At 36.8% G+C, this 23,193-nt stretch overlaps 1 protein-coding gene across 2 annotated transcripts in view; it reads right to left on the bottom strand.

Moving 5' to 3' along the window:
- Positions 1–659: 659 nt before the first annotated feature.
- Positions 660–23,193, bottom strand: part of LOC118272386 (uncharacterized) — a 120,307-nt gene continuing 97,773 nt past the window's right edge. For both annotated transcript variants that reach the window (XM_050693447.1, XM_050693445.1), the window contains 6 exons: positions 16,476–16,638; positions 12,749–12,879; positions 7,663–7,863; positions 5,761–5,850; positions 5,226–5,320; positions 660–4,853 (listed from right to left, as the gene is read on the bottom strand). In XM_050693447.1, the coding sequence (XP_050549404.1) occupies positions 4,742–4,853; positions 5,226–5,320; positions 5,761–5,850; positions 7,663–7,863; positions 12,749–12,879; positions 16,476–16,638 (792 nt within the window). In that variant the 3' untranslated portion in view covers positions 660–4,741. The remainder of the gene's footprint in view (positions 4,854–5,225; positions 5,321–5,760; positions 5,851–7,662; positions 7,864–12,748; positions 12,880–16,475; positions 16,639–23,193) is intronic.

Here is a 23,193-nt window from a genome sequence, read left to right as displayed (position 1 = left end):
AAGTTTAACGAGATCGAAACGAGTGCGTTCGACGCTTTGATTGGTTGGTTAATTCGCGCCGGTCAATCAGAACACCGAACGCATTCTCATGTCGTTATCGATCAATGTAAAGCAAACTCGTACTAAGGGTACCGTTTTCCTCACTTCTTGCCTATAATCTCCCAAAGTCGTGTGTAGATACAGCCAGATTTTACCACATATACTAGTTCTCAGCAGTAGAACGAGATTTTGATTGCTATATTATAGAATCATCTATAATTCTCAACAGAATTTGATCAACATAGCAAATCCAACCTTACGTCGAAAGAATAAGGCACATTTTACTATAAAAGGGAAAGTAAGAAATCTAATCAGTGTCTAAAGCAATACCGTCAGTTCAGATTAATTCTCTTATGAGTTAACTTTGCAGTTGCACTAAAGTAAAGTAGTGACCCTAACCCGGATTTGCGGCCTGCCTAGTGGGTTATTGCGGTTTCGGCTCGTAAACCGGGAGTAGGAACGGGGTGGTTTGTCGTCAGTAAGAGTCTGACACAATCCCTCTTGGCTAGCATAAGCGTGAAGTCATTGGATGATTTTCCACCCACAAAAAAACGGATTTACAGTCATGCGGGATTTAGACTTTGCCCAGCAGTCTTCAACAACAAAAATAAAACAACCTGTAAGATTTATCAGAAAAATCTTTATTATTTGTTTATAATTATATTAACGGAAATACGTCGTCTCGTCTCAACACAAAAATAAAGAAGTACAATCAATAACAAAAAATAAAATTCTTTTTTTTTATTTACAACGCCGATTTTATCTTTTACATGGTAAATGCAAATATTGTATACTTTATTTGTGTATTCAATCTTTTGACCAGCCAATATCACTACCAAACGCCTACGCTATATTTGCACCTACCATAAACAATAAAAAAGTAAATAATAAAAATGAAAGTCTTTTCAATATCGTAGACAAGTCATTTTACATCAACTTAATGAGATACATTAGGGTTATTTTGCACTTGCAACACAATACATTCCACATTTAAAATTATGTACATAGATGCCATGAAACTAAGAATTTGTAACTCTATATTAATCCTCACGCTATGTCATTGTGAGCTATATACTAAGCGGGTATTCCATCAACTTGCCTGGCCGCAAGCAGGAACGAGTCCCTTACTAACTAACATTCTTCTACAATTTTCATTTTTCAGTCACTTCCAAGTTAGTAATTAGAAAGAGTTACGTTTATATACAAACACAGCTTCTTATTGTATTGCAAGTGTACAATAGCAAATTACCTATCACATCTAATCACCTACTGACAATTTCTGATTAATTCTACAAATGCTTTTACTAGCTTGCTACAACAAGCTAAGAAGGATCGATGGAGTCTAATATCAGATTAAAAAAATACATACACCTAGGCGAGGTACGAGTATGATTGCCTTGTGGAATTTTCATTCAAAAATCGTCTGAATTTGAGTAGGGCACGCCACGTATACATTTATTACCAGTTGGAGAAACTCGTGGTTAGAAAAATTACAAAAAATTTCTATGCCCTATCACTCAGAACTTCGAATTTACAAGTCACACTAGCGACATCTGTGACACGGAAAAAGTAATGAAAATCCAACATGGCCCTCATAATCGTGAAGAACAAAACCTCTTTAGATAAAAATTGAGTGTTATTTTTAAATACAATTAAAGTTTAAATGGAAGAAGTGACGTCATCGATCCTTGAGAACTATAAAATTAAGTACAATATTATTTCTTATTTACAATAAAGTCATAAATATTTAATGTACTATAATAATAAGTTAATGTTTAAGGCCCGCGTTGTCGCGGGAAGCAGTGTGCAAGTGGAGTTTGATTACACAATGGTCAGTGGCGTAACTATAGGGAAAAAAATGGGGGCCCCCAGCCTAACATGAACTTCCCGATTTTAATAGGCAAAAGGCACCCACTCAATAAATTTGCCATGGGCCTCGAACAATATAGTTACGCAACTGACAATAATTAAGAATATTCTGTTTTTAATCTTTTGAGCATAACGGTCGGCTATAGACTACAAACAAAATGAATAAAAAAAATCTCTTGGCTATTACCATACAGAGGCATATTCGCCCAGTTTTGGCAGTTTCTGTTTGTCGTCTATAGCCTACGGTAGCGATCAAAAGATTCGAAACCTCAAGTATGTATGAATGTCCATCATTGTGTAAAAGACCTCGGTAAGTCATCATGAGGGATGACATCAATATTAAACTGTTTTTCATGCATTGTCACACTGCATTGCAGTTACACTTACTTTCAGCTTTCCTTCATTTTCATTTAATTGTTTGTATCGTACCATAAACCTATGCTAACAATATTGTATTTATAAATCACATATTAACTATGCATATAAATAAAGATATACGTAATAAATATTTTATTTAGAAATGTTTGTACGAGAACTCAAATGTGGCTAGATATTTTATTTTAAATGTCTACGGATAAACTGTACATTTCAATCGGAAAATATTTGAAGTTATTTTTAAGATGTGTGCATTTAATTTTATATATTAAGAAGTTATCTTAAGAAAATTGAGGCGGGAATTAAATCTAGTTTTGTCCTGATATACATAAACGTAGGTCAAATGTACAGTCAGCTAAATTATTTGGTATGCAGGTAAGAAAATTAAAATTGCTTTAATATACAGATTAACCATTGGTGGGCAATAAACCGATCAATTGATTTAGCTTCGTTAAAACACATACAATTTAGTACAACAATTGTTACTGTCTCTGCACTAAATTACTTTTTATTTCCTTACTTGCATATCTAATAACTTCGCTGATTGTACATACGCATTATAGTATTTTATAAGAACATTAAAGACTTTAATATGTCACTTCATTTTGTCGTGTCAAGTCTAGTCACAAATCTGTACTCTTAGTATGAGTTTGCTTTACGTTGAACAGAAACGAGAGCGCGTACTGCGCTGTAATTGGTTGGTTTATTCTCAGCGGGCCATCAGAGCGCCGACCGCGCTCTCATTTCGATCTCGTTAAATGTAAAACCAATTCGTACTAGGTCTTCTGATCAGGTACAGTCCACCACAAAAGTGTAACTTTTAATTCAATAATTATTTTATTAGTTTACTACTCATTTGAGTGCTTGACTGTACCAGGTATATTGATAGAATTTTTAAAGTGATATTTTAGTTTATGTTAATTTTATTTTTAAGCTTAATTTTCATGGCCGCTTGGGTAAACTTAAACAAAATTAAGTACGTAAAACACGCCATAGCTTCAAAATCAAAATCAATTGTTCTTCTAACACAATTTTTAAAGAAAATTTCTATTTTCTCAATATTAAAAATGAAATAATTAAATAAATTCCCAAATATTCATGATCATACATCAGTCTATCGCTTATTTAAGTCTCAGTCATCAACAAAAACGAAAACACAATAAAAAACAAACAGAAACAAATTATTTTGTACTCAATCATATTACCAAACAAACATTTATAATCATTTCCAAAATTTTAGTCAAACGAAGTTGATGTAAAAAGGTCAAAGTCACGATTATAGTCATATCTCACATAATTTTTAGTCATTATTTGCAATTCAAGAATCATATACGTGTCATAATTTTACAATTTCGTCCAAAAACTCCTTTTTTGTTAATCCTGCCATCTAGTGACAAAATATTGAATTACACAATCGTACTGTCTCAGGCAGGAATGACAGATGTATTGTCAAGAACAGAATATTTACGTAAATAGAATTATAGCTTTAATTTATAGTACACATACCTTTTTGTTATTTTTAACAGTCAATTAAGCGCATTGGCTAAGAAACGACAGTATGACAGAGTCATTTAGTCACAATATTTGACATACTTATACATAAAATAATAATAATGGCTGAATACAATAATATTTACATTCCAGTTTAATATTATACATATTTTTATTCACTATGAATTCTACTGATTTATAAAAAACACATGTAGGTATTGTTGTGAGCAGAACATTATTTTTGGGGGGAAACTTCAGAGTCGCCATGACACTTGAAATGTCAGATGTCATTTTTACGTCAAAAACAGGTGGTCGAGGGTCAATGTCCCTATTTTTTTTAATCCTTAGCGCAATAAAATGAGCATAAGCATTTTTAAGTGCAGTTTTTTATCAAAGAATTTATACAGTTTTCCCCTATGAAACAAAAAGTAATATTCTATTTACGAGATATTAAATAGGTATAGTACAGTTAATTAATTTACATTAGCCACAAAGAGGCGAGCGTTCTGTCTTACATTTAGATCTAAAATATCCCTTTATCTAGCAGAGGCGAAGTTCACTTTATATCACATATCTCCAACTGTCATCCGTCATTTTTAAGTTCACTTATATACTCAAGAGTTCCGTTATACGACAATCTGTCACATATAGACACATATTACAGATAAATATAACATTTTCAATGAGAATTGAAGCTAAAACTTGCACTTCAACTACACTATTATTATAATAATAATAAACATTAATAAATACGGAAAAGATACGTCAAAAACATTTGAATCTGGTTTTAAAAACTATTACTTTTAACACGTGGAGAAAAATAGTCCTTTTGTAGTCTGTATTTAGTGTTCATTTTCACTTTGGCGTACCTAGGACCTAGGTACAGTGTAAGTACTGGATTCTTGAAGTACATTTCGCCAGTATGTTGGGTTGTGATAGTTTAGTACCTACGGTCGCGGCGCCGGCGTCAGTCGGATAGGTACCGGTCCGGCTGTTGATCCCGGTCGTCGTCCCGGGTGGGACTTATGCTGTCTATCTCGTCCACCTCCTCGAGATTCTTCGTGCTGGGATTGCAGAGCCTGGAATGTTGAGATTGAGGTTTTAGTGGGAAAAAGTATTTCTCCATACAGACTGAATCTGACTGGATTTGAAAATCAAACTCAAGAGGTTTGACTAGTCAAGATTGTAAGCTCTTGATCTGTGTATCAAACTGTACAGAAACAAACCATCTAAAATTCTAATATCAAGCATGACCTGGCTATTGTCTGATGGTTTTAGAAAAGATCGTGAATGTTGAACCATCACCCCTATTACATGGGACTTATAACACAAATGGTGTAAAGTGGGTGTACATTGTATAGCGGCATTACGTGTCGGAATGAGCACCTCTGCCTACTCTTAGTGGATAAAAGGCGTGACGTTGCGTTATGAATGTTGAAGAGTATGCATACCTGCACTTGCAACAGACGATGCAGGGCGCCGCCAACAAGAGGAGCGGGCTGGCCACCAACAGCAGCAGTCCGAACCCTGCGAATATTCCTACCACCTGGAAGACAAAACATAACACCATGAGTTAAAGTGCTTTTGCATATACTGGAAATAGTTGCAGACGGGGTTGTATAAAACTGTAATCGTCCGTATACATATAGAAAAACCTCAATAATACTTTGTCCTATACTATCTTACGAGAGACATATTTTTGATATTATGGAGTTAATATAAAAAATGTAAATACGCTCTGCAGGCTTTAGGGTTCCGGAGCTGTGGACAGGTTACCGGGGCTCCGGGTCAAAGCAGGAGAAGGAACGGGGTGGTTTTTAGTCAGTAAGAATCTGACACTCCCGTCTCATCCAAGGCGGGAGAAGACATTGGATGATACTCACCCCTCAAAAAAGGCGTTAGGGTTGGCAAAAGCCTGACCAATAATAAAACTGTTTTGATACAATTATTGATTTGAAATTACAAAACAGTTGTTGAGGTACATACCTGTGCACGGTGCCATAGTACAGATGCGCGTGAGTGTCCCAATTTGTTCTTGCACGGTCCCTTATCGTAGTGCCGCAACAGAAAGTCGTCCTGTAACCAAATAATTAAGTTTTTGTAAGTATTGTGTTATATCCGCAACAAGTTTCCAAACTCTGGACTACGCTATCAAAGACACTCAGAATAAGTAGACAGATGTACCCCAGTGAAAAACATTTTCATTTAAAATGTTGGCAATTCTTGTCTTGGTCCAATCTCTAATGGGTGCTTATTTCACCAGAGATGTGCTATGCGACGTTGCTGTGGATGCGTTTGGCTTCCACAAATCATATTCAGTACAGCACTGGTGGAAACGGTCTCAACTAAGCGATGTTACCTTGCACTATCCAAGTTCTAAATAACATCTACATCTAAGTCAAAATACGTGTCTTGACCGTTATTCAAGCAAAGAAAAGGCCTACTCTCGCTCAGATTAAAAAAAAAACTATGAAGCAAAGAGTCCGTCTCAATCACACGTAAATAATTGATTAAATCCGGCAAAAATCTCCGAGACAGCAATACCGAACCAAATCCAAAGGTCATGGCTTCTTTAAAGTTCACACATTTCTCATTTATTTTAAGAACCATGCTAGTTAATAGTTGTAATGGTATTTTACGAGACACAATGATTGTAGCACGCAATTTATCTCGGTCTATTAATGCAACACTAGCTTCAACAGTCCGTGACTGTCTACTGCTGGACTTCAGCTGTGGGCACAACTGTGGTTCTGTACCCTTAGTACGAGTTTGTTTTATGTTGATTGAAAAGGAAACAAGAGTGTGTTCGGCGGTGTAATGTATGAAAATCAGAGTGATGAGTACTGAACATAAAAACTTTGTTACCATCGTCGCACTAGTTAGGCAGGTTGGAGATCGCATTTTAAAATATTCTCTATTTTTATCATAATTTTCTGTAGAACATGTAACGCTTGCTGACTTGGGAGCCTTTTTGGGCATATCCTAATTAATTCATAAACAACAACACATCCCAAAACGTCAAAATCTCTCCCTCTTTCCCCTACACTACTCAAGCTTACATTAGCCAAGAACTACTTAATCCGAGAGACACTTAACCACTATCAATAAAAGAGCTTTATACCACACATTGATTAGCTGATGATTAGACAAAGGGCCAGTAAGCCACAAGTTAAAAAAACGCTAATGGCAACACGTAATTAGTAGAAACATCATTGTTTAGTGTTTAATGTTTGTGGCGCGTCGTAAATCACATCTAGCATGCGCGCTATACGTGTCAAGGGGAGTATGGCCGCCGGTGGTTTTTCTGCGGATAATTAAAAGACAAAGTATGTTTTGTTGACGGCACTAATGTCTAATGTATGTAGGACTTGTTGTACTTGTGTGAAAATGTGTGGGTACTTTGAATAGTTAGCAATGATTTGTAGGAGATAGTATTCAGTATTGCATTTGAATTGAATAATGACGCTTAGCGCCTATTTCACCACCTTCATTATAAGTACTCGATAAACTTATGTATCGTTCTTAATTCTAATTTATCTGACACATAGCAGCTATTCAGACATTGTGTAACAGGTCCTTAGTGACTCTAACAATGCAAAAGTATGAAACAATAAGTAGTAACGCTCCTTTCCGAAGGCAATGTTTTAATTCATGAGCCCGTTATTATTAAAACAATCATAATCTACCAAGAAAATTCCATAAAAATCACTAGTCACTCAGCGTATTAGTCCAAATTCCAAAAGCAACCGTATAAAATGATCCTAAAAAAACCCCACCATCCTCATTTCACACTCGAACAAATTAACATTATTAAAGCAATTAAATAGATTATGAAAAACCATGTTATCTTTATGTCATCACATCAACAATAAATAACACAATACTCACATCAAGTGAAGCCAAGCAGTACCAACAGAAGACGTGTTTGCACCGCTTGCACATCATCTGCGCGCAACCCTCATCCTTCTCAATGGGCACCCGGCACATGGGACACAGCTTGATCAGCTCGGAGTCAGGCAGCAGGGGCGCACCAGCACCGCCCATGGACGACGACGCCGCTGCAGCTTCGCAGGATAGACCTCCGTGCCACTGGAAAAGAGAGATGGAATGTAAGGAATTTGTCTTTTTTAGAAGTGTCGGCCCGTCTGTATCTGTAATACCAGAAGTTTTATGGTCTTGAGTTTCTGTTAAACTGTGTTTAGTTGCAAAGAAGATTCCAACTTCTTTTCGTTCAACGTTCGTAGCGAAAACAGATATTTTACATTTGAACTCGCAACGCGTCACGTATTTTATCCCCGCCGAAGGGGTAGGCAGAGGTGCACGTAACACCGTAATGCCGCTATACAATGTACACCCACTTTTCACCATTTATGTTATAATTACCATGCATAGGTTTGGGTGAGCCTATTGCCATATACCGGGCACAATTCCAGACTCCATGCTACTACTGAAAAATTTTCGAAAAACCGAATAAATCCCAGTAATACTTTGCCCGAGAATCGAACCCGAGACCCCTTGTCCGGCAGTTGCACTTGCAACCACTTGACCAACGAGGCACATTTGAACTCCATTTACAATTTCAAAATAATCCTAAACCAAGCCCTATTTTAGTCAATGCTACTTTACTGGGACACGAGCCAAATAAACTGGGTTAAAAAAATCTATCTAAGCCTTCTGAACACAGCAGCTTTACACGATATTTGTAGCACTAACCGAAACAACAAAGCATTACCTACATAATTTACCGAAAATCCTTTTATATAATAATAAAAGACACCTTCAAAGCCTAAAATGTTAAAGGTCAGGTCTTTTATCTATATTTGGACTTCTATTTATAAACATGTTATGTTAGAGCATTACAACAACGCTTCGACACAAAAATTACTGCACGTTTAAGTTCTCTTTTTTCCTAAATAAAAACGGAAACATTAATTAGTCTCAGCGAAATCTATTTTCGGACAAATTCGGTGTTGTTTTCGAGTCTTTAAGCGGTGCATAAAAAAGCTGAAAAAACTTATCTTGATTTGATATCTTGACAGAAGTCTCTAGAAGTAGGTAGCAGTCCGATTAAAAATAATAATTAAGGTCGCAAAATAATTAAAGCATGAATGTATGATGGATAGATTCTATGGAGTTTTATAGAAAGAAAAGGGAGGTGATGTTGTGATGTGATAGACGTAGAAAAACTTCAAGTTAGTCAACTTAGAATAAGAACAGGAACACACACAACGTCACGCCTTTTATCCTCGAAGGGGTAAGCAGAGGTGCATATTACGGCAATACCGATATACGTATACACCCTATACTTTTTAACCATTTGTGTTAAAAGACCCATGTAATTGGGATGAGCCTATTGCCATATACTGGACACGATTCCAGACTCCGTGCTACTACTGAGAAATTTTCGAAAAACTGAAAAAAAATAGCCCATTTTTCAGTTTTTCGAAAAATCGAACCCGAAACCTCTCGTCCGGCAGTCGCACTTACGACCACTCGACCAACGAGGCAGTCATTATAAGCAGGCAGCATTTATAGACAGGAAAAATATACTAGTTATTATTAAAAAATAAAATATAAGATCTCAAAACAGAGCCGCATAATACCTACTACCTAAGTTAGGTACCTAGGTAGACTAAAATTCTAGACTAAACTGCTAGACAAACACTAACGGAATGTTCTAGCTAAACCGTACAAAAGATCATATTCAGATACGTGTTTGTAAAAGATGAAAGATCTAAAAATAGTGTGAATATAAGTCTTTCAGGAGGCATTCAAAAGGACAAATCCTGGTTCAGACGACAAATCCCACCATCAAAGCGGGATAACAGCCGTTCGAAATGAAAGGATAAAGAGTTGCGCATTGAATACAAAATTATCCACGATGAAAACGGTGGCTGAGGGAGTATTACTATTTTAGTGTAACGTGGGAAAATGTTTCGTAGTATCCATCCACACTTTGAAACGAGTGTGGGAGGCATGCTTCGGCTCTAATGGGCCGGCTCGACCGGAGTGATACCACGGCCTCACAGAAAACCGACGTGAAACAAAGCTTGCATTGTGTGTGAATGAGTTTACCGAAGGCCCAATTACACCCCCTTCCCCATCCTCAATATCCCAACAACCCTTAAATTCCTACTCGGTCAAACTCGGTAACTTTTCAAATCTAGACCCATAAACATTTTTTTCGAAATCCGAGAATTGCACGAGATTTCGATTAACCACCACTTTATCGATAATTATGACTACTAAAATTTTGTGATTTATCGCCTCTGGATGAAGCATAAGCACTTAGCTTTAATTAATGCGTTTTAACAAGCTATTTAGAGCAACAATGTTACCAAATGTAAATCTTAAATTAACTGGTCGATAAGTGGATATGTATGTTCGATGCGTTCTTATATGGTTGCCAGGTAAATAGCATTGCCAAAATCAAGACTCCTTAGGCCTAAATAGTTTCGGTCAAATGTAACTCGTTTATGATGATTCACAAGACCATGTATTAGGATTTTAGACAGCCCAAAACAAAATTAAAGGTTGACTAGGTGACTAGATTTATCGCTGTACTCAGAATAATTTAATGGTTACTTAACCCAGTACTTAACAATTGTTTTCGGAACAACATCGTTACTACCGGCTGGACCAGGCCGGCACGACCGGAGTGATACCACGGCCTCGCAGAAAATCGACGTGAAACAACGGTTGTTGGTATTTCGTTGTATGAGTGAGGTTAACGGAAGCCCAATCCCTTTCCAATCTTTCCAATCCCCGATTCCGCACCACCCCAAATTCCTAACCCCAAAAGGCCGGCAACGCACTTGTAACGTCTCTGGTGTTTCAAGTGGTCATGGGCGTACGGCGATTTTAATGGTTACTTAACCCAGTCTTTAGCATGTTTTTTTTCGGAACAAAATCGCTACTAAGGAACAGTTTAAGTAACCATTAACTGTCTCTGGGTGCTGTAGTTATAAAGCCCAAAACAAAATTATATGTAGATCAATTAGATGACCAGATTTAGTTTTTTAGTTAAAATTCTTCGTTAAACTGCAGTAAGGTACAGCATTTAGTGAGCTGACCTCACCGACAGAGGGCGCATTGTCCACCACACTCGACCCATTTCTGGAGTGCGGCCATAAAAGTCGTCCACTGCTAGCAGAATAGCGCTTTACACACACAAACAAAAAGTTGAGCATTTATGTTACGTGCTATATGACATTGACATTCTAATAGTGTCATCATAGTTTGGAAAATTTGAGAACTTCCAGTGAATAAATATTTGATTTGACAATAAAAACAATTATTTTTCTAAGTCTTTTCTCAATTACTCTTCGTACTCGTCTCTTAATCAAATCCGACTGATTTAATTATCAGGATTATAGAGCAACCAACATGAGAGTTAAACTACTACACTCTATTGTTAGATTGTTAAGCTAATAAAAGTCCAAAAAAAAATATCCAACTTAACACATTTACAGCCTCAAAAATCTTAATCAAATTTAAACTTTACAAAACCTCAAAAAACAGTCCATTATCCGACAACACAAGAAAATCCTGTACTTTTCTCAGTTTGGATGGGGCCCCTGCGCTTGCAGTGGAACGCAGCACAAGCTGAACAAAGGAATTAGGTAGGGAAAGCGAAACGGCCATGTTTGTTTTTGACAATAGAGCGTGGCATGAAAAGACTTGTTCTGCCGCATTACCGGGAGTAGTTAGGTACACATGGTTACACATAAAGCTATAACAAACCAGTATAAACTGATATTTGAATTTGCGGCAAGACCATTCAAAGCGAGGTCAGGATAAACTGGATTTGTAGAGCTTGATGTGTGATGTTCCTAGGGAGGTAGCCTGTTTATGAAGTGTGGTTGGATTTCATTTAATAGAATAGAGTAGAAGGGATTATAGATGTGTGGTTTTCATGAATAGTAACTTAGATAGAAGGGGATAATCTGGAACTTCATAACACTGACATTGTTCCAACCAACAAAAGTAAAATTGAAAAACTATTTTTAGAGGAAACTAAAAGTCCAATTTATTTATTTTTTCGAAAGCGCTAATCTGGACTGCTACCGATTTGAATATTTTTTGTGTTGAATACCTAGTCCATTTATCGAGGAAAGTTAGTGGCTATAAAACATCACGCTACGACCAATAGGAAATGAGTAGAGCGGGAAACCGTGCGGAAGTAGCTGTCAGTATCTGATACCCAACAAACTTTCATATTTACACAAGTATGGAAAGTTTTGCGCACACCAGAAGTAAAATCTTAAGATGAGTACAAGAAGAAGAAATAGACATGAATAAGCAAATCAATCCCTATTGACAGCTAGTCTGTACGTGTATAATCTACAATATTGCATGCACGGCTTAAGTTCCACACTTCCACCCACTTGATTTAAATGTCATGACATTTCCTACACGTGTTCATCTCTCTAATTGGGTTTAGTAAACTAACACATGAATTCCTAGGGCTTCCATCTTGTGAAGCAATCCAGTTTATGTTGCATTTAAAGATACTACACGTGTAAAGCGGTAAGCGGTAGGAGGTAAGATATACCTTGTTTTTTAAAGAAATAAGATTAAAATGTTAATAATGTTTGATAAAATTGAGACGTTATAACGTTTGCAAGCGCATAACTTCAAAACGACGGCTTTAAATTGAATAATCCTTTAATTTTCTGGAACATGTTTATATTGTTAAGGAGACAACATTTTTACGAAAGACAGAGTCGACAAATTCTCCGGAATAGTTAAAAAAACATCTTTGCAACGCTTGAAATGGTCTCTAGATCTGCGGACTGCCTAGCGGGTTACCGAGACTCCGGCTCAAAAAGCAGGAGTAGGAACGGGGTGGTTTTTAGTCAGTAAGCGTTTGACACTCCCTTTCGCCTCGCCCAAGGTGGGAGAAGTAATTGGATGATTTTCCCCCTTATAAAAAAAGTGGTCACACAAAATGGTAACTTCCTTCCACACTTACCTCCTGATTGCACTGTGAACAGAAGTCGTGCCGGCAGGTCGGGCAATGGGCTGGGCTTGCAGCACGAACTTGCACTACTGTGTCACAGCCCACACGTGGGCAAAACGCTCGTCCCGCGTCCATCGCCACCTCTGCAAAAAGAAGAAAATATTATGTAGTATAGAAAACAAATACAAACAATGATGGGGCTTTGGGGCCAGTAGAATACCAGAGCAAGGCCCTGTCTTGCACATGCTGAACTGGTCCCATTTCACATCGTCGAATCTCTGCATAAACTGTACCTACTAACCATTGTTTTTTTTTTGCGTGTGAAATAAGTCTTTGTTTCTTTCTTTCCTTCTTTCTGATGTAGGTAAAAATATCAGTAAATCAAGTACCTAACTAAAAGGTTTTTAAGCACCAAACAAAGGTTTGAATTTGATCGTGACCTAGATTTTTTTTTTCTTTGTACTCTTTAAGGGCAGTAGACGGATCACCTAATTGTAAGCGATAACATCGTCACCCATGGGATAATGACTATCCATTTCCAACCAATGTCCAAAAAAGACGAGATCTCCATTTCTGTCCACAATCATTTGGCTTAAAATCTTAGCATCCATTGGCCCAAGTATCCACGTCAACTTGATTAATCTTATCGCAATACTGAACAGGATAAGGTGCATTTACGACATGGGTAGGTACTTGTTAAGGAAACGGAAACAACGGTCATAATGACCCCTACTTTCCTTGACTCTTGCTTCCTACAACATCATGTATCCAATGTTGTTTTTTATGACCACTCATGAACTTTAACCCTACCTCACCTTTCTCGCATATTAATCAAGTTTCAATTACAACGTAAACTGTGGGTTTTCCATTTACTTTGTTTTAAGTTAAAAGTCCGATTTTCGATTGTTGACTAAACTTTTTTTCGTTTTGGGGGAAACACAGAATTGAATCATAACAGGTATGGATGTCACTCAGTTGTGTAGATAGAGGTAAAAATATAAATTTTGAAGATGCAAACATTGATATGGAATAACCCGAAGAAATAAAAAGAAGTGCTTTAGTAGTTAGAACCCAAATGAGTAATTTGTAGGTTCCGGATTTGATCTCGACCAGCATTGTGGTAAGAGTCAAAAGGTCGTTTTTAGTTCAGGTTTTGATGGCAACTACAAATAATTTGCAATCCGCTTTAAAAACCATGATAAATTACTTAAATCATAGTATAGAAAACATATTCTCTACTTAAACCTTAAAAGTGTGGGAGAGTCATGCTTCGGCACGAATGGGCCGGCTCGATCGGAGTGATACCACGGCCTTGCAGAAAACCGTCGTGAAACAACGCTTGCGTTGTGAAAGTGAGGTTACCGGAAGCCAATTTCCCCCTAAACCCAATCGCCGAATCCCCAACAACCTTTAAATTCCTAACCCCTAAAAGGCCGGCAACGCATATGTAATGCCTCTGATGTTTCGGGTGTCAATAGGCGGCGGCAATTGCTCACCATTGAGTGATCCGTCTGCTCGTTCACCAGCTTATACCATAAAATACCTTCCCTAAAAGAACAATAATAAACTTCATAAGAAAGTAATACCTATTCTTCAAGAAAATAGAACAGAACCAAACGGTTCGAACACCAAATGCAATATGGAAATAGAAAATTCTACACTTGGAATAAAAACATCGGGCGTTGAAGAAAATATAGAACCGTGAGTTGAAGGAAATTGCTCGAGTAGTTTGAGCACTTTCAAATGTTAAAGGCACATAATGTAGGGAGCGGAATACGATTTATTGTGAATCAATTACTTGGAATAAACGTTGAAGATATTCAGACGATTTCTGTATAGATAAATGAAGTTTAGATGTTTGAATGTTTGTTGTTTAGTTAGATTACAGTTAGGAATAAGATAAAACGTCTTTTAAAAGAGAAAATGGGCAGATTTTTTGTCAAATGTGAATAAAGCCGGAGGAATAGCTGGTGTTTTTATACTTATATGACAATCTTTTAAATCGGACGATAGTTTTAGAGTCTGTTAGAAATATTATACAGAAGAGATTTTTGTCTCTGAATCTATAGTCCGATTTGAAAGACTTGTGTCACCATTTTAAAGCTTACTTATCAGGGATCACAAAGGCTTTTCATTCCAATATTTCCAAATCACTTTGAATTTCGTGCAAGTGAAGCCACAGGCTGAAAGTTAGTGTATTTAAAAAGTATTAAGAGCAAGCGGCGCGTGAGGACGAGACGATTGGATGGATTTTTGTTCCGATCAAATCCACGTTCGGATTACGGCTCAGTTTATTTGATGCCAGATTTTATTGGGAGGCTCCAATCTACGGAATTTTAGTAAATAGACGGAGTGTCATAAAATCACGCCTGATATTCCCTGAAGTGGGAGATATAGGTTTAATAAGAGTGTGCTACGAATTTGTGCAGAAGATTTTTTGCTGTCTAAATTTATCACATGAAAACTTTACAACAAACTTAAACAAATTGCGCTGGCTATTAAGAGTAAACAGCACAACCATCAAGCACATCGGACTGCCTTCATGTCTTCAATGTACTTTCAACATTATTGTTTGGTGATAAAGTCGTAAATCAATTTGAAGAAATTCGTATAGAAGGCGTTCAACCTACTCCAATCTCAATCTGTCAACATCAATCATTGGATTTTCGACGTTTTACCAAAACAATAAAGTTGAAAATATAATAAAGGAATTTCACAGAAGTAGCTTTGAACTACAGCTTAGTAAAATACTCGAAAACTTTTAAAAATAACAGCACAGACACAGGCACATTAAGCTACACAAAACCGTCACATATCTTCATTGTAATTTCAGCATTAACGTAAGGTGATAAAGTCGTAAATTGTACAATAATATGCGGTTATGGAGCGGATAATCGTTGTTTAACAGAGCGAGAGCAGTGGACGTCTGCGGCAGATGAGCGCACACGCATCACCGAGGATCGAACGGCACACAATCAGAGCATGAATGGACGGCCATGCTCAATGATTGCTTGTTTTATTTGAGAAAGTATTGAAAATGCGTTAAAAGCGTTTATGTAGGCTATTTATACGATTGTGTTTATCCTCTGCAACGTCACGCCTTTTATCCTCGAAGGGTAGGCAGAGGTGCACATTACGGCACTGTACAATGTACACCCACTTTTCATGAATTGTATTAATAAGTCCCTTGTAATAGTGGGTGAGCCTATTGCCATATACCGGACATAATTCTAGACTCCGTGATACTATTTTACACGACACGGGATTGGAACTCGAGACCCCTTGCCCGGCTGCCGCAATTGCGACCACGCCACCAACGAGGCAGTAAGCAGGTTATTTATACGATTGTGTTTATAAATATGTGATGATTGATGACGTTCATTGACTTGACACGTTTTCATTGATGCTTGTTATCTAATCAATTGATCATCCAATCTTTTTCATTCAAAACTTTCCTCATTATGAAGCGATTTCACCTTACGATGGAGATGTATCAAATAATACAACAATTTTATTATAACTTTCGTGAGACATTCTAAATTAATTATTATGTTATCGGCTTACTCACGTAACTGTTTGACGAGGAATGCTGCTCATGAATATGAGCCTCTAGCATGGCTTGAAACTAGTCGAGTTCCTCGTCAAACAGTTACGTGAGTAAGCCGATAACATAATAATCAATACAACTTTTGGTGCAATACCGAAGAGTTCGTGTTTATCACAGAATTCTGCCACTTACCATGGTTCAACCTAAACTTGAGATGCTTCTCCATGACTACCGGTTCCACCAGATCGGAGATCTCCTCCAAATTGAGCGCTGCACCCACTCTGCACCTCGCATCGGGACACGACACCTCGTACGCTCCATTGCACACTTCGAACTCAACGTACGCTTTCATACACTGCAACAAAGAAATTAAACAAATTAAGTACAACTATATACAACAAAGTATACGTTCTCCGACATCATTCATTGATATTGTCGGGACTTTAAAAGAGACCACTGAGTTTGTTTCAGCATTTCTTCTCAGAGTAGTCCGATAGGAAATGCCGGCCTCATCTAGTTATTTAAGAGATTGACGTGTAAAACAATTACATTGTAACCTATTAGCAAAAATAAATATCATTTATCATTTAATTTATTTTAACTTTAATTTACACACAACAATAAAATAATATCATAAGGTGTGAGGCGACCTTAGAATAGAGGCACCTGCGAAAACTAGCGAACCAAAACAAAAGGTTGGAGTTACTAATAGGTTTAAAGATTGATGATTCTTGGAAGATAGGATAGGACCAGATAAAAGTAAATTAAAAGACCCTAAACGGACATGCAGTTATGGAGCCTGTACATTTTGAAGTCCCACTGTAGGTTGCTAATATAAAAATTTCACAAAGATGACAATATCTCCACATAAGACCCCCAGAAGCCAGGCAACGCACTTGTAACGCCTTTGGTGTTTCGGGAGCCCATGGGCGTCAGCGATTGCTGTTTACCAGCTTACGCCATAAAAAAAAAAATGATAACATCTTGTAACAATCACTGTACAGCTACACAAAAATAGTAAGTCTGGTCGTCATTTTAGCCTTAGAATAAAATCAGTCAAAATTCATTACCTTATTTAATACCTTACACTTAGGTTATGAGTCGACATCTTTTCTCACTTAAACTATGCAAGATTGTCGTGTGATTTGTAGGCTTTTACTTATTTTGAGCTATTTTTGACCTTCGTTTACCTTGAAGTTCCTCACGTGACAGATCGATTCACGTTTCTATCTGACCTTGGTTCTAAGTTCAATGCCTTGGTAGGGCGAACTATATTTAAATTCGAAAACTAGAACTATGGTGACAAGATCTTTGACGGGTTTTTTATGACCATTTCCCATTTCCTTCGAAAACTAGAACTATGGTGACATGATCTTTGACGGGTTTTTTATGACCATTTCCCATTTCCATATTCTATTCCTTTATATAGTGAGTGGGTGAGTATTATCTGTCACTAGATCTGCATTCGCGCGGCGCATGCGATCGCCGAGAGACGCGGACGCGGACGACGCGACAGTCCGCCTCCGCTCGCCATCGCGTGATACACGAATCGCTATCTCTCATAACTGTGTTCTAATGTACCTATTTACTAAATTTACTATGTTAGTGTAACGTTTTGATGTGTGTATGAATAGACATTTACTCAAAGACTTGGATTTTATTCAATTCGCCCACAAAATCACGTAACTAACTGTTCACAAGGTTACATTTCTTTTAAATGTAAAGTAAACTCGTACTTAAGGGTACTAAAGACTAATTGACGGATATTTTGACATGTTTACCAAAAATCAAAATACATATCAGACAAGCCACAGATAAAGTAAATACGAACTTAATCATCAGCAGCATCATTAACATCAACAGTCTTTAAGTGCTCACTGCTGAGTAAAGGCCTCTCACACGGTTCACACAAACTTAATCAAACATCATGAAACAGGGGCCTACTCTAGTTCCACGAAGGAACGAAGAAACTTCACAGATTGCATACTACAATTCTATTTATTGCGAACTTTCGAAAAACTGAACGAATTAAATGAAGATAAATAAATAGGTTTTCTTATGAAATTTAAAATTAAACGCTATTTTAAGTAAGTAATTCTATTAGTAAATCAATAAAACCTATGGTCGAAGATAAAACGAAACTTCGCATTCGAGAACCGGAGTAGCCCAGCAGGTCCTTAAACCTCAGCAATGGAAAGGTAAGAGTACCTACTTATAAGGAGTACACAGTTCAACTTGAATCTTGAACACAATAGTAGTATAAGTACAGAGAAAACTCGACACAATCGTTTTATAGAAAACCATTCCTTTGTTGGTCACAGCTACGGACTTGTGGGTGAATTTTAGAAAGGGGAAAGTCGATGGTATATCTAGGTAGTATATATAGTACTTCTATGTAGCTTAACTGGAAGTAATCTGATGAAGGTGGAAACGTGGGTGCGGTAAAGATGTTATTTGTGTTTGCAACTAGATTGTCAACTAAAGAGAAAATCAAGACTTTAGTTGTTAACAGAGAAGAGACAAGTGCATCAGTGTTCATCTAAGTACTCTGTACTTTTTTATGATGGGAATATTATCCAATGACTTCTCCCGCCTTGGGTGAGGCTAGAGGGAGTGTCAGACTCTTACTGACTAAAAACCACCCCGTTCCTACTCCTGCTTTTCGAGCCGAAGCCGCAGGTAACCCGCTAGGTAGTCCGCAGCTCCGGATCAGGCATCAGCCCCACTGTGCCGAATCTGTGGTGGTCTGACTGTTAGTGACTTGATGCACTGGCTCTTTGAGGAAGTCCTCTGTACTTCTATGGAGTCACCTCCGCAACGTCTAAAATAAAAACTCGAAACTTCGACCGTCCGAGTTCTACCTATGTTGACTAGTTTAATTCAGTAAACACGAATCTAGTCAAACTGAGAGTAAAACGAATAAGAGCTCAATAAAACAACCTTCATAAATTTAGAAAAACCTTCTAGAAAGAACTATAAATATCCAACCTTTAACAATTCGCCTAAAGCAAACGATATTTTGTTTGATAAACAGAAAAATCTCATTTGATGTAATCGTACAAAACACGCGAACTCAAGTAATAAATAAATGCGAATTTGTTTGTTTGTTACCTCTTTACGCTTTATCTACTCAACCACTCGCAACGTCGCGCCTTTTATCCCCGAAGGGGTAAGCAGAGGTACTTATTACGGCATCGTGATGCCGCTATACAATGTAAACCTACTTTTCGTAATTTGTGTTATAAGTCCCATGTAATAGCGAATGAGCCTAATGCCAAATACTGGGCACAATTTCAGACACTGTGCTACTATAGAGAAATTTTCGAAAAACCGAAAAAAACTACTCATCCAATCTATTTGAAATTACGTATACACATAGTTGAGAGTATACATTAATAATTTTTCACCATGAACAAAGCCGGGTGTATCTATAAGCGAGTTGTTTGATAAAAAGTATTGTAATAAAAGTGTTTTTTTGTAAAGAAATTCGCAATTTGCATCGATCGAAGCATGTCGCGTGTGTTCAGGTATTTATAGGCTACGGGCTGCGGCCGTTATTGAGGTCGGTAGTCAAGTTGTACGAGGCTGGTTCTACGGAACCCATTATCTAGAATTCTAGATTAATCCTGTTCGGTATGAACTGTGTAGTGCAAGCTGTGCGTTTTAAAAATGGGCCCTAAATGATTTTTAGTTTTATACGTGCGTTATATTGGTAGTTTTAGGTCTTTTATGCTTAGAAATACATTCTAGAAAAGATTTAACATAATTATAACTTTCGGTTCTCAGTAGTATCTTGTGTAATTTTTAATACCTAAATGTTTGTATTGGCTTTTCCTTTTGCACCTTTTTCATATCACAGAACAACTTCTATCAGGTACTCACGGATCAATGTGAAACTCAACTCAATAAATGAGAAGATAGGATATTAATTGCTTTGAAGAGAAAAAAATCTATAACAAATGCAAACAATACCACAAGAGCAATTACATTGATACGTCAAAACGTCGCATTTTGTACTAGTTAATAATAATTAGTAATGACGATATAATTATTACCATTAGGATGCTTCTCCACCAGAGATGTACTATGTTTGTAGGTGCGGACTACCTAGCGGGTTTACCGGGGCTCCGGCTCGAAAAGCTGGAGTAGGAAGGGTGTGGTTTTTAGTCAGTAAGAGTCTGATACTCTCTCTCGCCTCGCCCAAGACGAGAGAAGGTCATTGGATGATTTACCCTCCTTAAAAAAATGCTATACCTATTGCTGTGAATCTGTTTGGCTTCCACCAGTCATATTCATTGGTACACATAGCAAAGCGCTGGTGGAAACGGACTCAGCTAAGCTATGTTTTTATATGGAAATATGCGTGCTATGGATGTGTGTTATGAATTACTTCCCTACTATCGATACGTCGCATACTCGAGGTGCGCATCTTCCTCGCACAGTTCCATAGCTTAGTATAACTGGAAACGGTCATATAGTTTCACAGCTTAGCTATTACGTTCTTCATAGCATATCTCTGGTGGGAAAACATCCTAATAGTTGTTATAACAGTAAATATTAGTAGTTTAGTAGATAATTGTGAAGTATAGCGTGTCTGCTTTCTATGGATAATGATTTAATGATGAATGATGATACAATTACCATCTTGTAAAACGCGATTGTACCACGTGTAAGAGATACGCTTGTTTTTTATTAAGGACGACGTGAAGACGCGATTATAGAAATGACTTTACTTATGAAATGTTCCTGATCTTTATTTTGCAAATATTTCTCCTCCCTATGGGGTCCAATTCCACATACATACATTCTTTAAGGGCGAGGGCGATCCCTCTCAACCTCATACCTATCTCTTTGATAACCAAAACCTTTTAAACTGTGCTATTCAATCCGCGGGTTGTCGCAAGCCCTCTTACCTATGTAGAGGAGACAAATAGTCCAACAATGGACAGCCCTATTGTACCATACATACATACATACATATCGTCACGCCTTTAATACCCGAAGGGGTAGGCAGAGGTGCACATTATGGCACGTAATGCCACTGTGTACACCCACTTTTCACAATTATTGTTGTAAGTCCCATGGTGGGGAACCTATTGCCATATACCCTATTGTAGCAACTAGCAAAATTATTGCCAAACTAAATACAAATCCAGACTCCATGCCTGATAAATTCAAAATGGTAAGTCATTTATTTATAACCTCGGTTTCCGACCACTGAACAAGAAACCACGAAGCACTCGAGAATAGGACCTAAAAGGAGTTTCCCGAATTCATGAAACGCTTTTAGATTTCGTAGAAACAAAAATATTAACTCATATCTTTTATAATAAAATTATCAGTAATCAGTAACTAAGAAATAAAACTAAAGATGGCAATGACATTGAAACTTTCGTTAAAAACAATAGCAATCTGCTTACATAATGATAATAATCAAACTGTTTATATACAATGTTTTTGTTTAATTTATATGTCAGGGTTGCCGAAGATAATTTATTTTATTCTATTCATCTTTATTATGCAGTATATTTATAATGACTATCTGTGAAGGCCCTATCAAATATTGGTTTAACGTAATCCATACATTTTCTATACACATATTTTAACGTTAATTTACATAATTTTGATTTGTCGTTCAAGTTTTTATTATTGCGGTTGACTTTTAAAGTCGATTATTTTATTATAAAACTGATGATTTTGTAAAGTTTGGAAGTAAATCTGTTTGCTTTTGTTGTGACTACGATCACTGACTGATAGGAATATTATGGAACAATATAAAAACGAAGAGAGTTCGCTTTACTTTGCGTTCTTAAAACTCATGCTTGCAAACTAACTGATACTTAAAGATATTTAATGATTTATAGCTTAATCTGTATTTCTTATTAAATGTCTTTGAGTTTTAGCTTCCTTTTTAAACGATTTTGTATCGAAAACAAGTGCTAAGGACTGGACAGTAAACATTACTATTAAATGACTCTGAGTACGGTGGTTAATATCATAAAATCAAACATACGTTTCCTTGATTTAAATCACCTATATCAGAATTAAGACTAGTTCATACAAAAAACAAAAAATAAAAAAACAATTTTAACAAAAAAACCAACTTCAAAAAATAAATATTCCAAAACAAATTAATATGCACTAAAAAGTAAAAGAAATAATTGCGTATTTTTCAACACCTTAATAGATCAACTAACTTTACTAACTCATCACACACATTATAATGTAAGTAGGTACAATTATTGTTATTTCTGGAGTCGGTGTCAGCCAACTAAGATAGGTTTGTTATTTACCTATTATCACAACAAACAGTTTTACACCAGTTGTAAGTAGGTACTCGACCACCACTCCGCCCGTGCCGTGCCCGTGCCGTGCTAGTTGTTGGCGTTTCCTAGGCTGACACCGACTCCAAAAATAACAATAATTGTACCTACTTACATTATAATGTGTGTGATGAGTTAGTAAAGTTAGTTGATCTATTAAGGTGTTGAAAAATACGCAATTATTTCTTTTACTTTTTAGTGCATATTAATTTGTTTTGGAATATTTATTTTTTGAAGTTGGTTTTTTTAAAATTGTTTTTTATTTCTTGATTTTTAGTGAATAACTTATTTGAGTATGGGTCGACCTATTAAACGCGCTGCTCATATGAGACAGCGCCGTTTAAATGAATAATATTAATATCTATCCATATTGACGCATAATTACATTATTTTCAAATGTATATTAACCTGATACCCTTACTTATGATCTGCTGAGCCGACAGCTAACAGTAACCTGTTCATAAGCTACATACATAGTCAGTTGTCAAACACACTAACAGATTAGATACCCACATAGGTATACAGTCATGTAACTCAGACAGCACATCAAGCTACCCATCATTCTATACCAGATATGCTACTATCTG

Source organism: Spodoptera frugiperda, chromosome 4 (genome assembly GCF_023101765.2).
Source record: "Spodoptera frugiperda isolate SF20-4 chromosome 4, AGI-APGP_CSIRO_Sfru_2.0, whole genome shotgun sequence".
NCBI lineage: Eukaryota > Metazoa > Arthropoda > Insecta > Lepidoptera > Noctuidae > Spodoptera > Spodoptera frugiperda.
Note: the sequence above shows the minus strand (reverse complement) of the source record. Positions and strands in the feature narration are given on the sequence as shown.